The sequence below is a fragment of the Periophthalmus magnuspinnatus genome, chromosome 9 (assembly GCF_009829125.3).
Source record: "Periophthalmus magnuspinnatus isolate fPerMag1 chromosome 9, fPerMag1.2.pri, whole genome shotgun sequence".
Classification (NCBI taxonomy): Eukaryota; Metazoa; Chordata; class Actinopteri; order Gobiiformes; family Gobiidae; genus Periophthalmus; species Periophthalmus magnuspinnatus.
In genome coordinates this window covers 7,438,346-7,464,899 of record NC_047134.1, presented here as the reverse complement: position 1 = coordinate 7,464,899, position 26,554 = coordinate 7,438,346, and the positions used below count along the sequence as shown (strand labels likewise).

The following is a 26,554-nucleotide window of genomic DNA, read 5'->3' as shown; positions in this document are numbered from 1 at the left end:
GACTTATTGTTCATGTTTTGGGTTGGAGGAAACCCACCCAGACACAGGGAGAACATGCAGATTCCACAGAAGGTGGTTCAGGGCGACTCAGGAATCAAACTTGGAACCTTTTTGCTGTGAGGCATAAGCCATTCAGCTATGCAGAAACTCAAGTAAATAAACTTGAATAAATAACTTCCTACCTGCTTGTCTCCATAGAAATATGCAAGTTTAATACCATACTATGGAACATTACACAGGCTAACCATTAACATTTCCGTGAAGAAAAGCAGGTTGAAAAGAAAAGTCACATAATGCACCTATAACTTGCAGTCAATCGTGGTTTGTTTCTCATGTCTATTCTATTTTCCACAGGTCCAGTAACTCATCCTTAACGTAACAGTGTGAATATCTGTCTGACCCACATTCAGTGTATCATGTATAAACATGAGTGGTGGCGTGATGGGGCATGCACAAAGAAGCATGAGATGTGTTTGCTTTATAGGGTTGTCAAAAGCATACTAATATTTGTGTTTTGTCTCATGAGTGTCATGAAAAGCGCTATTTAAGTCTTGTGTATTATTATTATTATTAGATACTCATTTGAGCAAGTATTGCTCTGTAATAAATAATGGGGTAGTTCAACTTAAAAACAGGAGTTGAATTTCAACCTTTAAAGTTTTGGGTTATTTTAACATACTTATGTGTGTTTAAAGAAATTATAAATCTGAGTTATAAATAGCATTAATTGTTCTAAGACATTCTGAGTTCTTACCACTTATGTTATGTTTTACTTCAAGAAGACTTGGCACCTGAGTTTAAAAGTCAACATTTTAGTCATTTTAACTTAGTCCAAATTTTACACCATATTAACTAAAAACTTTGTCAATTGAACTTAAGGTCTTCCCTTATGGCGACTTATCATAATAACTTATACATATTTAAGGACTCATAGTTTCAAGTTAAGCTTGGTCTTTTTATTTTCCCCTTTATTCAATTCAATTCATTTATTTTTGTAACGCCCAAAATCACAACAACAGTTGTCTCGAAGGGCCCATATTATGCTATTTTCTGATTATTGTTATAATGTTTATTTATCATAAACATATTGGGAGTTGTTTTGGTTTTTTTATTATTCATACATGTTTAACCCACAAACCTTGCATATTTAGGCAACACTCCAACTGAAAATACTTGGAATGTGGTAATACAGGAAGAACCCCATATACCTTCACTAGAATCATTTGGATGATTTCAGCCCTGGAATTGCCTATTTCAAAGGTCAAAAGGTAAAAGGTAGCTGTTTACTTGAAAACTACCACTTCATGACCTCACAGGGTGGAACCCGCTAGCATTAGCATTAAGTTTGATTGACAACGTTGCTAAGTGCCCGCTAGACCCGTGGTGCGGGCTGGAAGGGACGTTGCCTTCAACAGCCTCGCTCTGGATTGGCTCTTTTGTTCCTATGGTACTTGTGCCCAGAATTCCAAACGTGGAATTCTCTTCTCCAAATTCTCCCTTGTAACTGCTGGCCTCTATGAGCTTGATTTGACTGGAACCAAACTCTAGGGATGACGTCACTCTCACTAAGTTCACTTCTTTATACAATCTATGGCTGCATCCCATTTGTATTAAATAAGTATGCCCCTTCTCCCTCCTCCCTCCTCTCTCAAGTCTCAGACACTGGTTTTAGACACTGGTACCCAAAGTGCTCCACCCCTCCTACAACCCCTCCCCCTCTCTCACCCCTCTCTCCCTCCTTATGACTCCACCACATGATCTCACTGTACCATGATGTCACCAAACTAAAACAAACAAGGGGATACAAAGTAGATATTAAATTGTGTACATAAGTGATCCCTTATGTTCTACATGCAAATTAAAAATATATAGAAGTACTTTTGGGGTGGAGGGGAAAGTAACGCATCCATCTGATGTGGTCCCGGGATGAGTGGGCGTCACCGTGGAGATGTAATTCACTTCTTTCCTTGAATATTTTTAGTGGCGTTTAGTAGTGTGCCTTAAATAAACTGGCAGCTGTAGTTTGATTGGTACAGACGGTCACTCATTAACTCAAAGCAGTTCCTTACCCATCATCAGCAATGCAGTCTCTTGTTGTGTTGTTGGGCACCCAGCTATTTATTTATTTATTTATTTATTTATTTATAGCGGACAGTGCATGTTGACCAACAGTAACTGTTTAACATGCCAGAATTAGCCAAGAAGCTAGTTTTCATCTGTTGTCCGTTGCCATGATGTACAGATGGCTCCTTGCAAATTTAAATAATTTTGAATAATATTGAATGTAGTGTAGTGGGGGACTGAATTTAAACCGTAGACTTTATATATTAAATTGACATAGTTGCCCTTCTAGCCGCTGCATTCCACATAGGAAGTGAGCATTGGCACGCTTCGAGTTCCATCAGCTCCAATTCACTTTCAATTGAAACACTGCCACCCCTCTCTCCATAACTGCTGCTGTCAGACTTATCATTTTGGTCTTAAAATGTTCATATCAGCCCGCCCTACATGATCCTGCTGTTTTTTTATTTAGCAATTTTGTCTGTAAATCATAATAATAACAGACTAATCAGGAGTTTTCTTTCCCCGAGGTTGCTCCCTCTAGCGTTAGCCAGGTTTGATCGGCAACATTGCTATGCGTTCACTCCCTTCTGGTGGGAAGGGTTGTTACCTACAGCCATCTCACTCCTGATTGGCTCTTTGGTTCTTATGATACTCGTGGTCAGAATTCCAAATATGGATCTCCAAATTGGCCCCTATAATTGCTAGATGAACTTCATTTGCTGGAGCCAAAGACTATGGGTGACATCACACTCTCTTAATCCACTTCTTTATACAGTTTATGGTTTAAACCTAAAAGGACTCTCTCCGATTTGAATCATTACAACCTAAACCTCGGCACCTACAGCCAATCATTAATCAGTGCTAGTGCAGCCTCTGCAGCTCAGTAAATGCATTCTGGAGGTTCTGAGCTTTCACATGAGGCATGGCCTAGCCATATACTGAAAATGAGAAAAACGTATATGTGTCCTCTATCTGCAGGTTAGGACACTGGCAATGAGAGTCATATATATGTTATCAGTGATATCAGAGGATTTACCTAGATATCAGTATCTGTCTGATATTGAAAATTTTTCCAACCTTTGGCACCAATATTTTTTCTGCACTGTTCTAGTCTGTGTGCCCATGTATCATTTACAGTTTGCCCTCAGTGCATCAGATTTGGCTTTTTGAGTAGACTAAATTAATGAAAAATATTATTTTATACCCCTGATGAATATATTTTGTTATTTACAAAAGTGATTTTCACTGTCATTGAACATAAATTTGGTCTCTACTATAAATTTTATATGCTTAATGTTGGTACCCATGTTCAGTCGTGATGATACATTTTTGGAACTGTAAGAGCATAGACTACATACAGTATTCTTCATGGTAATCAGGGCATATTTTGCAGTCGGTCATAAACTGTAACGATGCTTTGTGTGTGTTGCAGGTACGTGAGATTTTGGGCCGCTGCTCCTGTCCTGCTCAGTTCCCCATGATCAAAGTGTCCGAGGGCAAGTACAAAGTGGGCGACTCCAGCGCCCTCATCTTCATCAGGGTGAGTACTACACCAGAGAAAATGCTCAGCTCTAAGTAGTACCATCCAATACCGTGATACACTAAATAGGTTTCAGGTAATCAACAACTCTAGCTGTATTTAAAGAAGACACATGCTTTTTTGTCATCTAGTATTAAACTATTGCATTCATAGATCTTTAGTTTACATTTGTTCATCTAATATGGCTTCATACATTTTCTGAATATTTCCCTGTAAATACAGAGCAGTGGTTGGAGACAAGGGGAAGGTGAAAACAGACATTTTTTGAGCACTCAAGCCTTCAGTGCAGGACAAAATAGGATTACTCAAACATGCATGAGTCAATCATAATTACAAATTTGACTAATCTTATGGTGAGATAACATGGTTAAAAGCTCATAAAAGTTGATTTTACATGTTCCCTTTAACTTAACCCCTTAGCATTCCGGGTAATTTTGGTGAAATTGCCTTTGTTCTGACCTCTCCAAATTAAAATAATCACCATTATTGAACCCTCAGTAGTAAATACACAAGTTTGGGGTCTTTGTAAAGGTAACACCCTATAGCACGGGTGGCGAACAAGTTAGGTACAAAGAGCCAAAATTTTCAACCGTAAGAGTCAAAGAGCCACACGACACACTGACCTGCCAAGACAGACAGACACACACACACACATTACTTCCCATAAAACACTCCTCTCCTTACAAAACAACAGCAAGCGTTGTACTTCTGTTCATTTCAAGATAAGTGTCCACCCTCAACAGACACATCAAATGCAGCTTAGCCAGAGTTAACACAGCACCTACCCAGAGGTCAGATACCCCCCCACATACACACATAAACACAGACAGGCATCTCTTCCTCTCTCTCTTTCTCTCACTCTATCAAACACACACACACATTTTCTCTTTATCTTCATCTCTGTCTCTCTCTGACACACACAACTACTGAACACACTTCAGAAACACATGTAGGGCCTGTATAATATAAACTGATGGAATATTTTTAGTTTATTTTTTAAGTCTATTTTTTTTATTATTCTAAGCTATTTATCTATTATTTTTGTTTTATTGCATGTACCATTTTCCTTCTGTTCTTTAACTGTGTGGTGCAATACTGGAATTTCCCCACTGTGGGACTAATAAAGGCATATCTTATCTTATCTTATTAAAATATTAACACAAGCATAAGTCAGGTGTTATTTCCAAACTACATCACAGATTTTCTTACCTTTCTAACCCGTGCAGATGAATAGCGGTCACGTGTCAGACGCAGCGTAAAAAAAGCTGATAAATCAGTTTTTATATATTGTTTATTGTTTGTTTTAACAAGCCCTGGTGGATTTGAATGTGTTTTAAGAGAGAAAAAATTAAAAGAGAAAAAATAAGTGAAACATGAAACGATGCAAAGAGCCATAGTATATTGAAAATATGATGAGAGGCAAAGAGCCGCATTCCTATTGGCAGAGAGCCGCATGCGGCTTGAGAGCCGCTTGAAGCTGCAGTAGGGAGCTAGGGCCAAAAATACACTATATCTCACCTGACAAGATTGTTGACCACTTACATTTCAAATTTGAGGTCAATACCTATAAAAATGAGTGTTTTACAATCATTTTATCATGAGTAAGTCCAGGCCTCTCCAAACCTATCCAAATGAAGACATTTGGAGAATGTTTGGAAAAACTGCAATAACTTTTGAATGTTTCAACCCACAGACATCAACGAGGGCTCTACTGAAAGCTCACACTGAGAGGAATCTGTGTTTGCACACCCAGCTGCTCTATTACTGTACATTTATATATCATATCAAAACACAATATAAAATGTATATTTGTATATAAAATATAGTCAAAACAAGTGGTATGGGTCAAAATAAATACATATTTACAAAGCACACACTGCAAACATTGAACAAACATACACAAACTTCAAAATGTAAACAAACACACACTGGAAACTAAGAACACACTGTACATGATTGTATAGTGTGACACTCATTCTGCAACAGTGGCTCAGTGGTTAGAGCTTTAGTCCCCCAACCCGAAGGTTGGAGGATCGAGCCCCACTTCTGTCATTGTGTCCTTAGGCAAGACACTTTACCGTGATGCGTGATGATTGGTGGTGGTTGGGGGGCGCAGATTGGCATTAGCTAATGCTAATGATTACACATGATACACATTTTACCCACATTTAAGTCAATAGCAGAATAAACCACGCTTACCAATCAGGAACAGCATCCAGTCCATCAAAACTTAAGGTCCTCTGCTCCTGAGTCCACCATGAGATCGTCACTCGGTTCCACGAACCGCTCCGGGTCCGAGATGCCTCTAGTTTAACTTGTACAAACATCCACAGTGTCCTCGGTCGCGTACTTCCTTTGTTTTGCCCGTTTCGTCATGTTTAAAACGCAAAACTGCTGCGTAAAATTACGCAATTACATGCGCGTAATTTTACGCGCAGATCTTTGTATCCAGTCTCCCCCTTTTTACGCGTGCAGCAAACTCCGTCTGTTTACAGTATGGGCTTTAAGGGGAAAACATCACTAAACGTGTGTAATGTAACAGCTTGATTCTACAAGGGGGAGAGTGGGGCGTACTCTTTCAGTCACCTGTAGCACTCATTTACTGTCCGTGGCTCCAGTAACCCACAGCCCCCACCTTATTGGCCAACTTTGGTGTCAATCACAAGCTAACAAGTTTGTTTTGCGCTGAGGAACAAAGTTGGTGCTGTCAGAAGATTATTATGCTTGAAATCGACAAAAGAAATGCAAAGAAGTGACGGAACAGATTTCACTTTCCTGCAGCAGATTGGACATGGAGGATCTAACTTCCTTTGTGGACATTTCTTGACTGGGTTATATTCTCTGGACCTTTACAGAACGAATGAGACCAACTTTGTGTCAATATGTTGATGTTTGACAGAACCAGAGCGCTCAAAGGTAAGTGAAGTCCAAATCCACATTTCTGACTTCTCTGTAAAAACGTCTTTCCTGTCAGCACTGTGGTGATTACAGGTGTAATTGGTTTACATATTCAGAAAGATGAATGCCATAGCTTTCATTTGATGTGTAGATTATTTATGTGGGTGACGCAGACATACACGTACATTGCTGTAAAGTTGTAACGTCCGCGTTACAACTTAACGTCCGGCCCACCCGCGTTCTGACGGCCCGAACGCCAAGTGGTTAAGTATCAGAAAACTATGCTGGCTGTATAAATTTTTTTGTACATTTTTCTATGAAAATTATGTCCTGTCCAAACTCTGAAGGATCACAGACAGTTCCTTTTACCCTCAAAACACTAAAGCTAAATGTCTGTAGTCAGAGGAGGATGTGGCAGTTTGAAATTACCATGAGTTAAGAGTTGAGAGTTAATTCACCTCCTTTTTATCACTGTTTTTATTCTTAACATAATGTGGCAGCGGTATTTGTACAGCTGCTCACCCACTAACCAAATGTTTGGCATTCCAATACCTTTTAGCCATATACTGTATAGCAGAGAGAGGAGTGCGGGTGTATAGATTGGTATTATTGAAAAAATATTGTATCACCTAAAATGCAGCGAAATACAGAAATTCAGTTGAAAATGGCAGAGCCCCATTTCACTTTGTTTAATAGCCTTTTTTGTTGCTTGGATATAAAATGTTTTTTGTCAATACCAATATTCAAAACCAATATTTTCTCCAGCGCTGCCCCATTCTTTGTGTGCCATGTGTCATTCCCAGATTTTCCTCAGAGCATCAGATTTGTCTTTTTGAAGTAAAACTAGAAAAAGAACAGTGTTATATGGCTGTATGTTTTACACATACAAGTAAGACATCATTTTACATCCACGGACTGCAGATGGAAAGTAGCAGTAGCTAAATCTGGTACAGATCATCTCTTCTTTTGTAAGATTAATGAATCTGTACATGGTCCCTGGCAAATAAAGAAAAAGGATAGAGGATAAATAAATGCTTTTATATTTACAAAAGTGAAAAGTTAATTTGTGAACTTTACTTCAATTTAAAATCCATGTCGTGGCCCATAAATGTATCTTAAAAGTGAAATAACAGTATTGCAAATAACAATTATTGGTATTCAGCAGCAGGTCAGATGTCAGATATACTGTATTTGCATTGGCTGTCCCTTGTACAAAAATGCTATTACTAAAAAGGGTTTCATATTGCCAACAGCTAAGAGGAGAAGGCATGCTAAAAGTACTTCTCTGTATGCATAGTCAGAATTGTCTTGTACAGTTGTTCAGATGCATAGTCAAACCTTTGAGATACAAGATAGTTTTGAGAGCTTTCAACACACCACTTTTAGTTGACCCTCTGATGCATTGGGTATCTCTTTAGTCGACTAAGCATTTGTTTAATCGACTACAACCCTACACATTTCACAAGACTATATATAATATATACCACAGCCATATGGAGCAGACCTATGATGTCTGTGGAGGAGCAGAGCCTGAGCCAGGCTGGAGGTAAGGCCTCAGCATGGAGTCTGGGCAGAGAAAATTTTACTTGTTCAACAAAATATTAGAGTAGAAGTACAAAGTAGAGCCCTGAGAAATTATTAAAGTAAGAGTAAAAAGGTATTTTGGAAAAGTACCATTCAAGTGAGAGTAGCTGTCGAGACATAAGCTCTGAAATATAGTGAGGCAAATAAGTATTTGAACACCCTGTGATTTTTCCCACTTAGAAATCATGGAGGCGTCTGAAATTTTCATTTTAGGTGCATGTCCACTGAGAGAGACATAATCTAAAAAAAAATCTGGAAATCACATTGTGTGATTTTTTAAAATAATTGATTTCTATGTTGCTGCTGCAAATAAGTATTTGAACACCTGAGAAAATCAATGTTAATATTTGGTACAGTAGCCTTTGTTTGCAATTACAGAGGTCAAACATTTCCTGTAGTTTTTCACCAGGTTTGCACACACTGAGGAGGGATTTTGGCCCACTCCTCCATGAAGATCTTCTCTAGATCTGTCAGGTTTCTGGGCTGTCACTGAGAAACATGGCGTTTGAGCTCCCTGCAAAGATTTTCTATTTGGTTTAGGTCTGGAGACTGGCTAGGCTAGGGATGTCAAAGTCAAATACACCATCTCTATCTATCTAAGGCTCCAGCAAAGGGGAGGGGGGCATCCCGTCCCCACGCGTTGAGCCGACCAGGTGAACCAGTTTTTTCCAATGCTGGCGGTCTAGGGCAAGCTGCTCTGCGTCCTCTATGGTGACTCCAAGTTGTTGGAGGTCGCCCGCAATGACGTCAAGCCATCGGGTGCGGGGCTTGCCTCGTGGTCGTTTCCAGCCTGCCGCCTTTGGGTCAAACTGGAGGATGGCTCTTGTGGGATGGTCAGCAGGAAGGCGGAGAACATGGCCAAACCAGCGGGTGTGGCGTTGCGCAGCCAGGCAGGATGCTCTGGGTTGGAGCGTGCGAGCTCTGAGCCCCTGGTTGGAAACTCGCTGGGGCCACCTGATATTTTCTATGGTGCGGAGAGCTCTGCTATCAGAGCCATCTACTTTGGCAGCCAGAGTCTTGTTCAGGGGCCATGTCTCCGAACCATACAGCAGGATGGAAAGTACGGCAGAATTATATATCCGGAGCTTTGTCGTGCGTGAGATGGTGGAGTGTCGCCAGAGTGGTTTCCAGAGGGACTGCAGGGCTGATGCTGCCAGGGCTCTTCTGCGGTTAATCTCTGGATTTAGGTCCCCGTTGTCCGTCACTATGGACCCCAGGTACACAAAGCGCTTCACAGGCTCTACAATGTCATTGCCGAGCTGCAGGGGGGGTGGATCTGGCCCATCACCGACATGTATAAATTTGGTCTTAGCCCAGCTCACTTGGAGGCCAAGCTTGTTGGCAAGTTTGAGCTCCCTCCAAAGATTTTCTATTTGGTTTAGGTCTGGAGACTGGCTAGGCCAGGGATGTCAAAGTCAAATACACAGAGGGCCAAAATAACAAATTTGCTACAAGCCGAGGGCCGGACTGGTTCAATGTTTCTTAAAACATATTGAAATGATTGCACATAGCCTATTGAACCAAGGCCTAACAGAGTGTATATTATTTAATGGTTAAATGAATAAAGCAATATTTTCTTATGGCTCTGTCAGTAACTTCAAGTGAAAACATTTTTCAACAGGCGTACAGACAAAAACGAACTTCCTTCAAAGAAAAATCACATGTCCTATACATTAAATGAATAAAGCAATATTTTTATGGCTCTGTCAGTTACCTCAAGGGAAACATTTTCAACAGGCAAACAGCAAAAAAGTAAATGTCCTTCAAAAAGAAAATATGTTCCTTAATATCAAGATAAATGCATAAATGAAATTGCATGCATTATAAACTGAAAATGCATTATTGTGCTGCTCTGTGATCCTACCAATCGCTGCTTTCAAATAGTAAAATGAGAAAAAATAAAAATCTGTTGTATTCTTTCTCATGGCTCTTATCTGCAATTTTCCCTGAGTCCATTCAACTGAAAAAGAAATATAAATAAATATAATACAAATAAAACAATTTATTTAAAATAAAATCAAAAAAATCAAAAAAATCTATGGCACACAGACAAAACAATACTTTGTTCAATGAAAAATCATGTCTTTTCAAGGCTTTTCCACACAACGACTCCTGGTTTATGATGCAGTGATAAGCTGTCAGCTCACCTGTGACGTTTTCCTCCCGCATCCTCTGACACATCCTTGCCACCAATCCACTCCTGTGCCCACACATTGCAGGTGCTCCGTCTGTTGTCAATCCCATGAGTTTTTCCCAAGGCAGCCCCATGTCAGTAACACATCTAGATACCTCTTCATACAGATCTTGTCCTGTAGTTGTGCCATGCATAGGACGTAATGCAAAAAACTCTTAGTTTATGCTCAGGCTGGAGTCTACTCCACGGACGAAAATTGACAGCTGGGCAATGTCAGATGTGTCCATGCTCTCATCCACAGCAAGGGAATATGCGCTGGTCTACATGTTCAGCAACGGTATTTCTGCTTAGGCTCACCGGCAGTGATGTGGACGCTCACATCACTGCCGGGACTTAAGACCTTCAAACAGAAGACACACAGGTTTGCCTTTTACCTCCGTGAATATGTAGTCTGCCTCCCACCTGGCTTGAAACCCCCTGTTCTCAGCGTCCACCTTCCGTTTAGCCATTTTTGAGGAGAGGGGTAGCTGAAAGTTGACATCTACTCTGACTGCTGATGAATAATGAAGCTGAGGCCCGCTTGCTGCGCTGCAGTGAGTTCGCGGGCTACCGTTGCATTGTGGGAAATGTTGTGTTGGTGGTGCAAACCCCTGCGGCCTGCGGGCCGGTTCTAATAGTAATTAAATATCCCGGGGGCCATAGATAATTCATTCACAGGCCGGATCTGGCCCACGGGCCTTGACTCTGACATATGCTAGGCCACTCCAGAACCTTGATATGCTTCTTACGGAGCCACTCCTTGGTTATCCTGGTTGTGTGCTTTGGGTCATTGTCATGTTGGAAGACCCAGCCACAACCCGTCTTCAATGCTCAAGTCCCATGTGCAGAAAAACACCCTTAAAGCATGATGCTACCACCCCCATGCTTCACAGTAGGAATGGTGTTGTTTGGAATGTACTCATCGTTCTTCTTACTCCAAACACGGTGAGTGGAATTAAGACCAAAAAGTTCTATTTTGGTCTCATCTGACCACATGACTTTCTCCCATAACTCTTCTGGATCATCCAAATGGTCATTGGCAAGCTTAAGATGGGCCTGGACATGTGCTGGTTTAAGCAGGGGAACCTTCCGTGCCATGCATAATTTTAATCCATGATGTCTTAGTGTATTACTAACAGTAACCTTGGAAACGGTGGGCCTAGCTCTTTTCAGGTCATTGACCAGCTCCTCCCATGTAGTTCTGGGTTGATTCCTCGCCTTTCTTAGGATCATTGAGACCCCACGAGGTGAGATCTTGTATGGAGCCCCAGTCTGAGGGAGATTGACAGTCATGTTTAGCTTCTTCTATTTTCTAATAATTGCTCAAACAGTGGATCTTTTTTCACCAAGCTGTCTGCAATTTCCCCGTAGCCCTTTCCAGCCTTGTGGAGGTCTACAATTTTGTCTCTTGTGCATTTTGACAGTTTTTTGGTCTTGGCCATGTTAGTAGTTGGAGTCTTAGTGATTGTATGGGTAGGTGTCTTTATGCAGCTAACGGCCTCAAACAGGTGCTTCTAATTTAGGATAATAAGTAGAGTGGAGGTGGACTTTTTAAAGGTGGACTAACAGGTCTTTGAGGGTCAGAATTCTAGCTGATAGACAAGTGTTAAAATACTTATTTGCACCAGTAATATACAAATAAATTATTTTAAAAAATCATACAATGTGATTTCTAGATTTTTTTTTTAGATTATGTCTCTCACAGTGGACATGCACCTAAGATGAAAAATTCAGATCACTCCATAATTTCTAAGTTGGAGAACTTGCAAAATCACAGGGTGTTCAAATACTTATTTGCCTCACTGTATAATTTCAAGTTTATGTCATTGGAAAGTTAAAACACCAACTAATGTATAAAATTTGGTATTTTCAAAGGATAGACACAATAAAGACAGACATACTAAATCATATCTGAAGAAGCTGTGCAAGAAAAACAAATGCTCAAATAATTTCACATAAACATCAACATAAACCTTTGTCACTTGTAGACTTATAGTGGGAAGAGAGACCGAAACCTTTACTCAAGTAAGAGCACTACTACATCAATAAAAATATTACTCTAGTTGGAGTAAAAGTGCTGCTAGAAAAATACAATTTATTTTAAAATGTTACTTAAGTAAATATAACTGAGTACATATAACTGAGTAATAATGTTTATAGCAATAAAAATAGTAGCCAGTAATTGTTCATGGTACATTTTGTATAATTGTGAAAATCACCAACAAAGAGAATTGCTCCTATATCATCAGATTGTGTAGAAATAACTTTGTTTTAACTATATACATAAGTATGTACATAATCTAGAAGATAATATCATGCATAATACTATAATAATTGGTAAAACATGAAACTTATTCTTAACTTATTTTAAACTGTCTGACATTTTTTAAACAATATTGTGGTATTATTTGCAATTGTTTTTTTTTTTTTGATTATTTGAAAATGGTGAAAATGGTGTGTCGTAACGTTGGGCACGAGGGACCAAAAATACAGAACTCGGGGAAGTTTTAACAGTGTTTATTTACGAAGTGTAGATAGGCGAATGATGGTAGATCAGACGGTGGGTCGGGAGCGGGGGTTAGCCGTGGTCCAAGGGAAAACATGAGGAGCAGAATCTGAGATGAGGAGAACGGTACCGGTACAGGGAACCAGGGTCGAAGGCGCGAGTGCTGAGCTGGTCCAAGGAGCCGGATCTGGTGAGGGGCAAAAGGTATCCGGTAAGCAACGTAAAAAGCAGGGAAAAAACATGAACAGAGCCAAGTAAGGTATATTCACATGAACATGTGGGCGATCTGGCGCCGTATGTCAGGTCCTGGCTCCTCTTATCCACCGCAGGTGCAGCTGATTGTTATTGCCTCCAGATGCGCACGAGAAGAGCCAAGATCTCCGCCCAGCTCCAGACTCAGACACATGAGGGAGGGGGAAAGGACAACAAACGAGGCAGGACAGACCGGGATCATGACATGGTGATACAAAATTTCCATTGGCGGTTTTCAGATTCTAGAATGTAATGATTGTATACTTACCACTATACTATACCAAATGGGGGCAAGAGACCTATTTCCCTATTGATTACGTCCTACTTTATCATGAAATATAAAAAATAAATAAATCCACAAATGTTGAACCCGATTAACTTCTTATTCATCTTAGCTGCCCCCATCTATTTTAAATATCATTGGCTTGTAGAATTTTGTGATGTCATCTGAAACACAGCAATGCCTAGCTGGGTGTGCCGCTCCTCCTCTGGGAACCCTTCAGTCTCCACTCATTTCCTGTGTTCTTATCAGGAGCCTGCCTGTGATACAGACTGAACCACATCCTTTGGAGGGACAGGGGGAACAGAGGGGGGGTCATGGATTTGGGCTGACATTCCTCTCTCAGACCCTCATGCTGATGGAAGCTGGTGGCTCTGGCAGTGATATTATGATTGCACTGAAAAGCTCCAGTCCAGACACAAGTATGTGATGGAATCTACTACACACTCAGCAGAATGTTACTACAATGATAGCCATTAAAGTTACTATAGATACATGTTACAGGTAGTGTTGTTCGGATACCAGTACTTGGATTGGTATCAGTTGGTACACTAAGGCCAATACTGCATAGTGTCAAGAAGTAAGCTAAGGCTCCACAATTTTGTTACAGAACAAGAATAACTGATAGCTGAAAGAGGCAAAAAAGTCACATATTTTAAAAAGTATTTCCGTGAGACCCACACAATATTTTGAATACAACTAAATGTGTGAATTTTTAAACAAGACCAACAATTTTAGACTAGTCTCTGAATTTATATATTTTTTGTAATTTTGTTATACTGACGCTATTCAATATATAAAATACTGCTTACTATTAAAGTAACTTCTAGTGCTCCATGATGGTATGTGGTAAGGTTAAGATTCATGCAGGCATTGAGGCTTTTATCTGTTAATGTGATCGTAGGTTGCTCTTGATGTTTTGTATATGTGAGGACTTGCATGCATACGTAGAGCCAAACAGTGCCAATACGGCAATACTCACGCTGCAGTGTGTGGTATGTGACAGGATTTCTGTCCATTTGTGTTTCCAAATATTCATCCAGTGATTTGAAATTATTCACCCACATGTCTGAGGCCTTCAGGTCAGCAACTTCTACCCCAAAATCTCTGATAGAGACACCCGGGATGTAGCTGACGTTGACCTTTTACACTGCACACTTGTGTGGATGAGCGATGAACTTAAAAAGACCAGTGTGCTCAAAATTCTCTGAATCGTGTTTTGAATTGTGTTCCTGCTCCTTGTTTTGCCTCCTGTGTGCTCCTTCCCCTCCCTCACCTGCCTGAGTCTGGAGCTGGGCGGAGTTCCTGGCTCCTCCCACGTGCACCTGAATACCATCAGCGCAATCTACGCCACCTGCCGTGGATAAGAGGAGCCAGGACCAGACACTAGGTGCCAGATCGTCCGCATTTCAAACATTCCTGCTCCCTGGAACGTCCCAGCTCCTTCGTCTCTGGTTCCGTTCCTGGCCCTGCCTCCCCTCTCCGGTGTTGGTCACTCCCTGTCCTTGTTCCTGCACTCCGCATCATATCCCTGGACCCTGGCTCGCACCCTGCTCCTTGTCTGTTCTACCATCATTTGCCTGTTGTTTCACTGACTGTAAATAAACACTGTAAACTTGCTCCGAGTTCCGCACTTTTTGGTCCTGCCTGCTCGAACATTACGACATGAATGAATGCAGGAGATTAGATGTGGAGCCAGCTAGCTGCTGGAGATCAAAATGTTGAGCGGGGACACTTGCTGTGCACGTACCTTTAAATTTTCAGTTTTAAGTGTAGTAAATGAAAAGTTTCAATATACACAATGAAGAGCTCCAGCTTGTTTTCAAATTCAAACACTGTTTGTTGAAGGGATAAGTCTATTTCCAGTGCCTTGCATTTTCACATTGAGCTGGTTCAGATGTTCAGTCATGTCCATGAGATAGTAAAACTTCAGGAGCCACTCAGTATTAGCCAGCTCCGGATGCCCAATGTCTTTCTTTTCAAGAAAACCAACCAACGCACATTGCTGTGCAAGAGCAGGCCAGGATAATTACTTCCAACTTCATCCAGCAGTGTTTTAAACTGCCGATCATTTAAAGTTTGGGCAACAATGAACTTGTCACCCCAAATGACCAGCGACATCACTTCACCAAGCTGCTTGCCACACAGTTGAGCACAAAGCGCCTTCTGATGTAACATGCAATGAAAACTTAGGACTCGTCTATTTTTATTTTCATGAAGAAGCACGACAAATCCTCTGTTTTCCCCACCATACATGGCGCTCCATCGGCACACAACGAAATGACTTTATCCATCTGTAGACATTTTTCTTTTGGGAACTCCATGAAAGACTTGAATAAATCCTCTCCTTTTAACACTTTCATTGGCAAAACAGCAAGACTTTCCACACACAGTGTGTCACCGGCAGCATACCTTGCAATCACACTGAACTGTTGCTGCATTTATGTCCTTCACTTGTTTTTCCTTCACTTGATTTGCCATCATGATGGTACGATTGTGAATTTCTTGCTAATAAAGGCGTTTTGGCAAACTCGTCATCTGTGAATGGCTTTTCACTCCTCACTATTGCTAAAGAACCAGCAGAGCTTGTCGAATTCCGTCATCTTGTTGGGTTCATACACGGAGTTGCTGCTGACTGGCTTGCACTCTTATTTAATAGCTATTGGCAGACCTTCTTCCTGCTGTCCCTCGCTGGATGCAAATGTGGCATGGCGTGTCGAAGTGTCGCTTTATATTTGATCGTTTCAGCAATGCAATTTTATTGCATATTAGCAAAAAGGGGAAGTTTAAATCTGTCAACTAGACAAATGGTTGTAGGAGTGAAGACGTTTTGCTGTTCATCCAAGCCGTTTCTTCAGTTCAGTTGCATGTTGGAACCTGCTCTCTCCACAAAGGCAAATTCCTCGGTCCATTCGTCCTGAAATGCATGGTACTCCTCATCTTTTCTTTTCGCCATCTTCTTTGTCAAAAGGGTTTGCGCTTCATAAATCAGCAGGCTGACTTGCTGTTAAATCGTGGGAAGTTTACTTCTTTACCTCACAATGACTCACATAGGCTACCGCATATAATCCAATAAAAATAGAGGTGTCGGACACTCCTGTACCCTGAAGGACAGATGTGATTGGCTGATTATTTTTAACACTGTGATTTCTGTAATGTTTTACTTGAATGTCAGTGGATTTATTCATTACTTATTGTGTTAAGAAATGTCAGCTAAGACATTTATCTGAGAGCCAGATGCAGTCATCAAAAGAGCCACACCTGGCTTGCAAGCCATAGGTTCCCAACCCCTGATCTACAAAAATAAGTAAGATTTTACTATTAATATTAGAGTCAAATGTATAATGGTCTTGATGATATGTTGTGCTGATAAGCACTTTTATTTTTCTACTTTTTTCTACTAAAACAACAGTGAGGCCTCTAAAAAGACGCTCATACACAAAGCACATGTATGCTGTTGTTGGGCTGCACTGTCTGTAATTATCAAAGAGGTACTATAAATGTCTTTTCTGTCCATTATTGGCATGTTTTAAGTGTCTACAGAGCCTCCACAGTCTGCATTTAACCTGTTCTGTGTGTTAAGACTAGCATTAGCCACTGATGTCAAAAGTGGCACTGCTCAAATCTACGGATCCTCATTCTGGAAATACAAAGTGGGATCAGATCGGTAATTTGCTCTAAGTACTGACTGATACCGGTACCTGAAAAAAGTGCGGTATCAAAGCTTTTGCCAAGTATCAGTATTGGAACAACCATAGTAGAGGGAGTGATCTGACATGGGGAAAATATTGTTCAAGTAAATGGGAAATGTTTCGTTCCTTTAAGATGTTTTCAGATGGATGCTGTGTATTTTAAATCAGACCCAGACTTTTCAGAGCATTTAACCATGTTATAGTTTCCCCTTCTCATTGTCTCTCTCAAAGTTGTATTTGGAGTGATTTGTGCATGTTTGAGCAATCTTACACATTCACTGCTCTGTACTAACTTCATTCTCTAATTTTATTTTCTTAATCTGTGATACATATAAGATTTGTCAGCATCAGGTAGACATTTTGGTACAAATGGAAAAAAAATATCTGCTAGCGTGGTGTGCAGTTGTGATGATGTTTACTGCGATGCAGCTCTTATTGGGCACTGCAGTTTTCTAATACGAAAATCATCAAACCTGTTTTTTTTATCAAGTCGTTTTAGATTAATATTGTAATTTAAATGCCCATATTATAACATAATGATCCACAGGTGTCATAGATTATAAATTCTGTTTGAATTAGAATTTTTGAATTTATTTGAGTATGTTCATAAATCATGTAGTACATGTCATTACAGTCCATAAAATAAAATAAATTATCTTCCACAAAAAACATTGAACATTCTCAAAAGGGATGTGGGAAGAAGTGTAAATGTATTTAATCCCACCCCGTTCTTCTGATTCAAACTTTGAACAAAAATTTCATCCAGCTTCCTTTTACTTTACTTCTTTACTTCTTAGTATTAACTTCTTCTTCTTCTTCTTCTTCTTCTTCTTCTTCTTCTTCTTCTTCTTCTTCTTCTTCTTCTTCTTCTTCTTCTTCTTCTTCTTCTTCTTCTTCTTCTTCTTCTTCTTCTTCTTCTTCTTCTTCTTCTTCTTCTTCTTCTTCTTCTTCTTCTTATTATTATTATTATTATATATTCATTATTCTTGTTATTCTTATTCTCCTTGTTCATGTTATTATCACAACAATCACCATCGTCTTTCCTGTACATCATCACTGAACCATTCTATCAACAAAAAAGTATACATATAGCCACTGCTCCCATTAATTAGGATTTTCTTTTGGTATATCTGGACAGAATATGACATTTATACAGTTTAAATTGCCTAATATTTGAACATTGCCTTAAATCTTCACTCAGCCCATTCCATAATCTGACCCCACAGACTGAGACACAAAAGCTCTTCCTTGTAGTGTGCACTTTAGCATGTCTAAATTTTGCCGTTCCTCTAAGGTTATAATTCCCTTCTCGCTCACTAAATAAGTTTTGAATGTTTGGAGGCAATTGATAATTTCTTGGTTTGAACATAATAAGCATGGTTTGGTATTCCACCAAGTCCTCAAATTTTAGTAATCTAGACTGTGAAAATAAATCATTTGTGCGCTCGCTAAATCCCACTTTGTGCACAATTCTAACTGCTCGTTTTTGAAGAATAACTTCTAGCTACTTTTGTTTTAATATATTTAATATGTTCCTTCCAGTTTAATTTATCATCTATTATTACCCCCAAAAATTTACTCTGCTGTACTCTCTCTAAAATAGTTCCTTCCACTGACACCTTTATTTCGTTATCTATCTTCCTATTTCCAGAAAACATTATAGTTGTTTTGTGTAAATTTAATGTTAACTTGTTTCTTTTAAACCACACTTATAACTTTTCCATTTCTGAACTTATTGTTTCCATTAGTTTGTGCAAATTACCATCCGAACAAAAAATATTAGTATCATCAGCAAATAGGACCAACTTCAACATCTTAGAAACAGAACAAATGTCATTGATATACAGAATGAAAAATTTCGGACCCAATGCTGACCCCTGTGGGACACCACAGGCAACTCCCCGGATATAACTCTAGTTTTTGAATTTGAATTTGATGGTTGAGGGTGTCAAAGGCTTTTTTTAGATCAATGAATAATCCAACTGCAAATTTTTTCTTATCTAATGAATTTTATTTCCTCAATTGTATCAATTAATGCTAATGAAGTTGATCTGTTGGCTCTAAACCCATATTGACAATCAGAAAGCAATTTGTGCTTTTCTATGAATGATTCCAGACGATTGTTAAAAAGTTTTTCTAAAATTTTTGCAAATTGAGGTAGTATTGAAACAGGTCTGTAATTTGTGAAGTGATGCTTGTTGCCGGTTTTATAAATAGGAATTACCTTTGCCATTTTCATTTGTTTAGGGAAGGTGCCAGTTTGAAAGGACAAATTTCATCTGTAGGTTAGTGGCTTTGCAATTTCATTAATTACAGTTTTTATTAGAGCCATATTCAAGCCTTGATAATCAGTTGATGTCTTATTTTTACAACTTTTAACTACAGCAATAAGCTCAATTTCATCTACTGGTTTTAAAAACATAGACTGTGAATTTCTTTTTATAAGATTATGCTCATTACTATCCGTAGGATCAATATCGGGAATTTTTTCTGCGATCTCTTTTCCTATATTAACAAAAAAAGTTTTGAATTTGTGGGCAGCCACCTTCATATCATATTCCTTTTTGTCCTTTTCGATGAAAAACTGAGGATAACCATTTTGTCTGGATTCCTTTTTTATAATGTTGTTTAAAATTGTCCATGTCCCTCTTATGTTGGTTTTATTTTTTTCTAGTTGAACTCTATAGTACTCTTTCCTAGCGCTTCTTAGAATATTAGTTAGTTTGTTTTTATACACTTTGTATTTCTTTTCAGCTTCTTCAGATCCTTTCACCAAAAATTCTTTATATAACTTATTCTTCTTTTTGCAGGCTTTAACAAGTCCCTCTGTCATCCAAGGCCACTCTTTAACTTTCTGTTTGCTCTTACATCGACGTATAGGGCAGTTTTTATCATACAATGAAATAAAAACCTTTAAGAATTCCTTATATGCACTATCAACATCTGATTCCTGATATAAATCCTCCCAGTTATGTTTCACTTCCAAGGAATTCTCCACAAAAGTGCTACACCTCCTCCTCCTTTATTCTGTCTATTGACACCAATAAATTCATATCCTTCCAGCTCAAAAGTGATTTTATTTTCATTCTTAATCCACGTTTCTGATAAGGTAATTATGTCAAATGGTTGTGCAAATTTATTTAAATAAGCTTAAATATTATAGAAATTCGCATTCAGACTTCTACTATTGAAGTGGATAATAGACAATGTCTCATTGCTTTTAGCATTCTGTGTGAAATGCTCCTCTGAGTAATAACCAAAATTATTCTTAATAGTAGAAAAAAAGTTATTATCTGGGTCTATTTCATAATCCACATCATACATACATGTTATGATCTGTGTATTCAAAATTAATTAATTCTTGTTGATGAAAATCCCTCATTTCCTGCTCCATACGACTTTGCTGTCCTGGTAAGCTTTGAATGTCTTCAGTCAATGGCATATTAGTAAATGTTTGTGTGTAAGTGCGTGATACTTATTCAGATCTTCAATTTTCCTGATCAGCAAAACTTTCGCCTCCTTAGGTGTGCCATTTAACTTTATGAAAACTTTACAATTACTGGTCCACGTATTTTGAATTTTCTTTTGTTTTCTGAGCTCTCTGGCTTTTTTTGGCAATGTCAGCATTCTGTTTGGTGAGATGCTCGTTAATGAACACATTTGATCCTTTCAGCTTTCGTCCTTGTTTGAGAAGTGCAGACTTGTTTTTCCTGTTCACTTATCTGATGATGATGGCCGGGTTGTAGATGACATTACTTGCGGTTTTCCTCCTGGGTAACGGGTGGCACGCCTCGATGTCGCGGCAGTCCAGCTCGATCCCCCTGGACCGCAAAAGGGCAGCCACCTGTTGCTCCGTTGAGCTGGCGATGGCATCCTGGTCTCCGGCTTCTCCTCCTCGGTCCCCAGCGACCGCGCCAGCATACGACCTGGGTTTAATGTGGAGCCCGGTAACAATGACATCGTTCCTTCTGTACTGTTCCAGGTCCTCCACTTTTGTCTCCAACTGTTCAATTCTCTTGTCCTTCTCCTCGATAACACTCCGCAGGGTTTTCACCTCTTTCACAAGATCCAAGATACTTTTCTGCTGTGTTCTGATTGCGGTAATTTCATCCACTAAAAAATCTAGAGACACTTTAATCTGGCCAAGATCATCCATCTCTGCTCCAACTCTTGTAGCCTTTCACTGCCTGGATTGGTTTCTTGTTGTTCACAGTTGAACCGCTACTCGCCGGGTCAGCTGTTAGCGCGTAGCCGAGCGGCTAGTTTTCCGACCGCCACCGGCTTCGCTGAGTTTTATTCTCCCTTAGTGTGATATATTCACACTGCTTTGTGCATGGCTCGGGAACTCAAGTGTGAAAGAGGGATGGTAAAATCAGATTTTCCAGCACTGGAAGGAGTAAAATGATTAAAAAGCAAAGTAAAGAAGAAAGCAGCTGGAACAAGCAAGGATAGCGTCCGCCATGTTCCAAAATAAATTCTGTTGATGTTAAAATACAGCAGGCGACATTCAGATATCAGTGGCTTGTAGACCACAGCTACTGTTGGCATTCTTGAGCTTGAGCTGTTGAGCTGTCCACTTAGTTTTTTTATGTAGGTATTTAGCACTGCATATATATCATACAGTCTGAGAGAGCCACTCTTCTCCATTCGGATCAATAGAGGCGCCCTCCCTAAATATGTATGCTTTTATTTAATAGTTTAACTTTTAATTCTGTCATAATGTAGTTTTCTCATTATACCACAATGTTTTTGGAGTAATCCTTAATATAGTTTTGCCTTGCTCTTCAGACTTGAGGAAAACAGCCTTTTCCTCTTGTGTTCGTTAGTTTCTGCTTAGATAAAGAATACACTTGAAAGAGAAATAAAGTCCAGAGAATTTACTTAATCAAATACTTGAGCAATACTTGTACAAGGAGTCTGTGTTGACATTCTCATGCACGGTTTGGTTTACGGCTATACAATATGTTGAATACACAAACTATAATGGGAGGCTACCATGGTTTAGACTTAGCATCTCTTCATTGGTGCACAGGGTAGTCAGGCCTCTTGGCACGTCCAATCCGACTGCAACAAGCATCCTTCTGTGGTGTCTGGGTAACATGATATCATCTTTATCAGTAGTTCTTGTCCTATTTAGTTAGTTTGCAATGAAATATGGAATTGGAATATCATCTATTGTCTTGACATATCTATGAGTCTCACAGCCATGATCACAGTCCTTAACTTTACATGACCTTGGTAAAATAATGACTGTAGTGGTTAGAAAAAATAGCTAAGCAGTTATTTATCCTAACACTTGCTCAATCTGCCAGCTAGGTCAGATTTAGATTGGCTTTTTAAAAAAAAGAGAAATAAATGTTTATCAGGAGGTAGAAAGGCAAAAACACATTCATATCTACTCTGATAGAGTGACAGAAATCCGGCAGAGTTCTGGAGAACAGTAAGATCCCTCTCAGAACCTAGTATTCATATATTACCGACCAAAATTTTATTAGATTCAGCTATTGTAAATTCTAAAGAGGAAATATGTGATGTTATGTTGAATCTGAACCTCTGGCAGATAGCAATCAGACCTTTTACTTACATGGAGGTCTTAAATGCTCTCTGCTCCATAGATCCAAAGACGTCCACGGGGAAATGAAATTTATCTATAAAGAACTACTTTAAAAACTGCCATAATACCTCACCTGATTGTTAATCATTGATACCGCAACATTTAATACTAGATCACATGACTGCATAAGGCTAAGGAGTAGCCGGACCAAAATTGAGATGGGAAAGAAGGCTTTTAGCTGTTTTGCAAAACTGGATACGTTGCAAACACAATTAATAATCTGGTAACAAACTTTTATGCACATACCTGCTCCTGTTTTTAATGTTTTATATGCATATATGTATATATGCATATACTGTTGTTTTGTTTTGTCCCACTTCTGACGGACACTTTTGCTCTGGAATTTCCCCACTGTGGGACTAATAAAGGCATATCTTATCTTAGTTTTTTTCAGCTTGTATACCTCATTGGGTCTCCTGTATAAATAAATAGAAATAAATAAATGTGGCCTTCTCTGCCTGCGTCTCCATGGTGATCAGCACTCATACTGTCCTCCCTGGTCAAGTGTGAAGCGAAAATACTGGAGAAGTATAGGCAGGCAAATGTATGAATGTTAGCGATAGACAGACAGACATATCTGTCTGTCTGTATATCTAGCTGCCTCTATATCTATCTGCATATCTGTCTGTATGTCTGTCTGTATATCGTTATATCTATCACCTATACCATCTATCACCTATCTATAAATCTGTCTATAAATCTATCTATAAATTGACAAGTTAAATTTGAGTGCACTAAAACAGTACACACTTGTAATTCAATAAATGCAAGATGGATAAGTTGCTATGTGGAACATTTCTGGCAAAGCAATATCACCATGATGACGACCAGGTTGCGCACCCCTTCGCAACCCAACTCCTTTAATTATGATATCGTTACCTACTTACGGGTTTAGTGTACTCTTTATTTGGTCAATGAATGACTTGAATTTAGGTTATTATTATTAGGCCCGAGCCTGGGACAACGTCCCGGTGAGGCAGTGAGTGGTGTCAAAAATTTGAACTCGACGGCCTCTAATTGTCACAAAAGACCCCGAGAAAAAATAACGAAAGACGACTCGGTAGCGCCACCTCAAACTTTGATTTTCATGGGGCCAATGGGAGCCCAACTCAGAAAAAAGTCAACGTAAATATCCGAAACTCATATCAAAAAATAGAACATGTCAGGACATGACAAAAATGATATTATGGCCCCGCCTTAAAATGTACAGGAAGTCGGCCATGTTGGATCAAACCCGGGAATGACAAAAGTGCACACCCTTGCATTCAGGACAACTTCTCGCAAAGTTTTCATCACAAACACGTCAAATTTGGCCAAATCCCACTAAACCCATGTGTGATTAAAGATTATCAATTGCATTTAGATTATGACTTTGGGTGTGGTCAGGGGGAATTTTCAAGAAAATGACAATTTTTGGAAAATTTCAATGAAATATTTCTCTTTCACACATTTTTTGTTGGGAAAACGCTAATACAGCGTTTATGCACATTTGTGAGCTGAACGCAATGATACGCAAATCAAGGCACTTTCTCACAAAATGGCTCTCTAGCGCCCTCTTCAAATTTCATTTTCAAAAATTTGTAGAAGACAATCGATTAGTCGTGGACTTCAAAAACATTCACAGGGACCTTATTTGTGATGGGGCAAAATGTGAGAAAGTCACATGACTGTAGCTGTTATGGTTTAGGAGAAAAATAATGGGTGGAAAATGCGTTTCCATTCTTCTTCTTCTTCTTCTTCTTCTTCTTCTTCTTCTTCTTATTCTTCTTCTTATTCTTATTAGGCCCGAGCCTGTGACTCCGTCCCGGCGAGGGACTCATTAAAACCGCGTCTGGAGCATGGAAAATGGCAAAAATCAAGTAGTAAACACGCCCCGACATGGCAGTGAGTGTCAAAAATTAGAACTCGACGAGCTCTAATTGTCACAAAAGACACCGAGAAAAAATAACGAAAGACGACTCAGTAGTGCCACCTCAAACTTTGATTTTCATGGGGCCAATGGGAGCCCAACTCGGAAAAAAAGTCAACGTAAAAATCTGAAACTCACAGCAAAAAATAGTACATGTCGGGACATGACAAAAAGGATATTATGGCCCCGCCCTAAAATGTACAGGAAGTCGGCCATATTGGATCAAACACAGGAATGACAAAAGTGCACACCCTCACATTCAGGACATTTTCTCCCACAGTTTTCATCACAAACACCTCAAATTTGGCCAAATCTCACTAAACCCATGTGTGATTAAAGATTATCAATTACATTTTGATTATGACTTTGGTGTGGTCAGAGTGAATTTTCAACAAAATCGCAAATTTTGGAATAATTCAAAAAAATATTTCTCTTTCACACATTTTTTGTTGGGAAAACGCTAATGCAGCGTTTACGCACATTTGTGAGCTGAACGCAATGATATGCAAATCAAGGCACTCTCTCACAAAATGGCTCTCTAGCGCCCTCTTCAAATTTTATTTTCAAAAATTCATAGAAGACAAATGATTTGTCGTGGACGTGTGAAAAAATTCACAGGGACCTTATTTGTGATGGGGCACAATTTGAGAAAGTCACATGACTGTAGCTGTTATGGTTTAGGAGAAAAATAATGGGTGGAAAAATGCATTTCCATTATTATTATTATTAGGCCCGAGCCTGGGACTCCATCCAGGCGAGGGACTCATTAAAACCGCGTCCGGAGCGTGGAAAATGGCAAAAATCAAGTAGTAAACACGCCCCGACATGGCAGTGAGTGGTGTCAAAAATTAGAACTCGACGAGCTCTAATTGTCACAAAAGACGCCGAGAAAAAATAACGAAAGACGACTCGGTAGTGCCACCTCAAACTTTGATTTTCATGGGGTCAATGGGAGCCCAACTCGGAAAAAAAGTCAACGTAAAAATCTGAAACTCACAACAAAAAATAGTACATGTTGGGACATGACAAAAATGATATTATGGCCCCGCCCTAAAATGTACAGGAAGTTGGCCATATTGGATCAAACACAGGAATGACAAAAGTGCACACCCTCACATTCAGGACATTTTCTCCCACAGTTTTCATCACAAACACCTCAAATTTGGCCAAATCTCACTAAACCCATATGTGATTAAAGATTATCAATTACATTTTGATTATGACTTTGGGTGTGGTCAGAGTGAATTTTCAACAAAATTGCAAATTTTTGAATAATTTAAAAAAATATTTCTCTTTCACACATTTTTTGTTGAGAAAACGCTAATAGCGTTTACGCACATTTGTGAGCTGAACGCAATGATATGCAAATCAAGGCACTCTCTCACAAAATGGCTCTCTAGCGCCCTCTTCAAATTTTATTTTCAAAAATTCATAGAAGACAAACGATTTGTCGTGAACGTGTGAAAAAATTCACAGGGGCCTTATTTGTGATGGGGCACAATTTGAGAAAGTCACATGACTGTAGCTGTTATGGTTTAGGAGAAAAATAATGGGTGGAAAATGCATTTCCATTATTATTATTCTTATTATTATTCTTTATTTTTTCGGTGGCCGGATTGAAGTCACTTCCCCTGAACGTTAACGAAAAGTCAATTTTATTGTCAACCAAAATTGGTGAAAATTTTTTTATTTTGATGTTCAAAAAAATTATTGTATCAAAATAACTCAATAGCGCCACCTCAAAATTTGAAATACATTACGGCAATGAGAGACCTTTTTCATCGTAGACAAATTAAATTTGGTACAAACACAGAACATGTCAAGACAAGTAAAAAATTATATTATGACCCCACCCTAAACCCTACAGGAAGTCGGCCATTGCGGGTTGAACCCCATTTTTCCAAAATGTTTTCTCTCACATTTGGATTTTTTGCGCCTTCGATTTTCATTCAACAAACTTGCAAATTGGTCAAAATGAACTAGACCCATGTGGGATTAGAGACTACTCTTCCTAATTTTTTTAATTTGTATAATGTGGGTGT

The 26,554-nt window shown here is 39.2% G+C and overlaps 1 protein-coding gene across 1 annotated transcript in view; it reads left to right on the top strand.

Moving 5' to 3' along the window:
• gas2l1 (growth arrest-specific 2 like 1) overlaps positions 1-26,554 on the top strand; it is a 75,334-nt gene that overhangs the window by 24,028 nt on the left and 24,752 nt on the right. Inside the window, exon 2 of the mRNA XM_033973304.2 lies at positions 3,497-3,604. Coding sequence (XP_033829195.1) covers positions 3,497-3,604 — 108 coding nt within the window. The remainder of the gene's footprint in view (positions 1-3,496; positions 3,605-26,554) is intronic.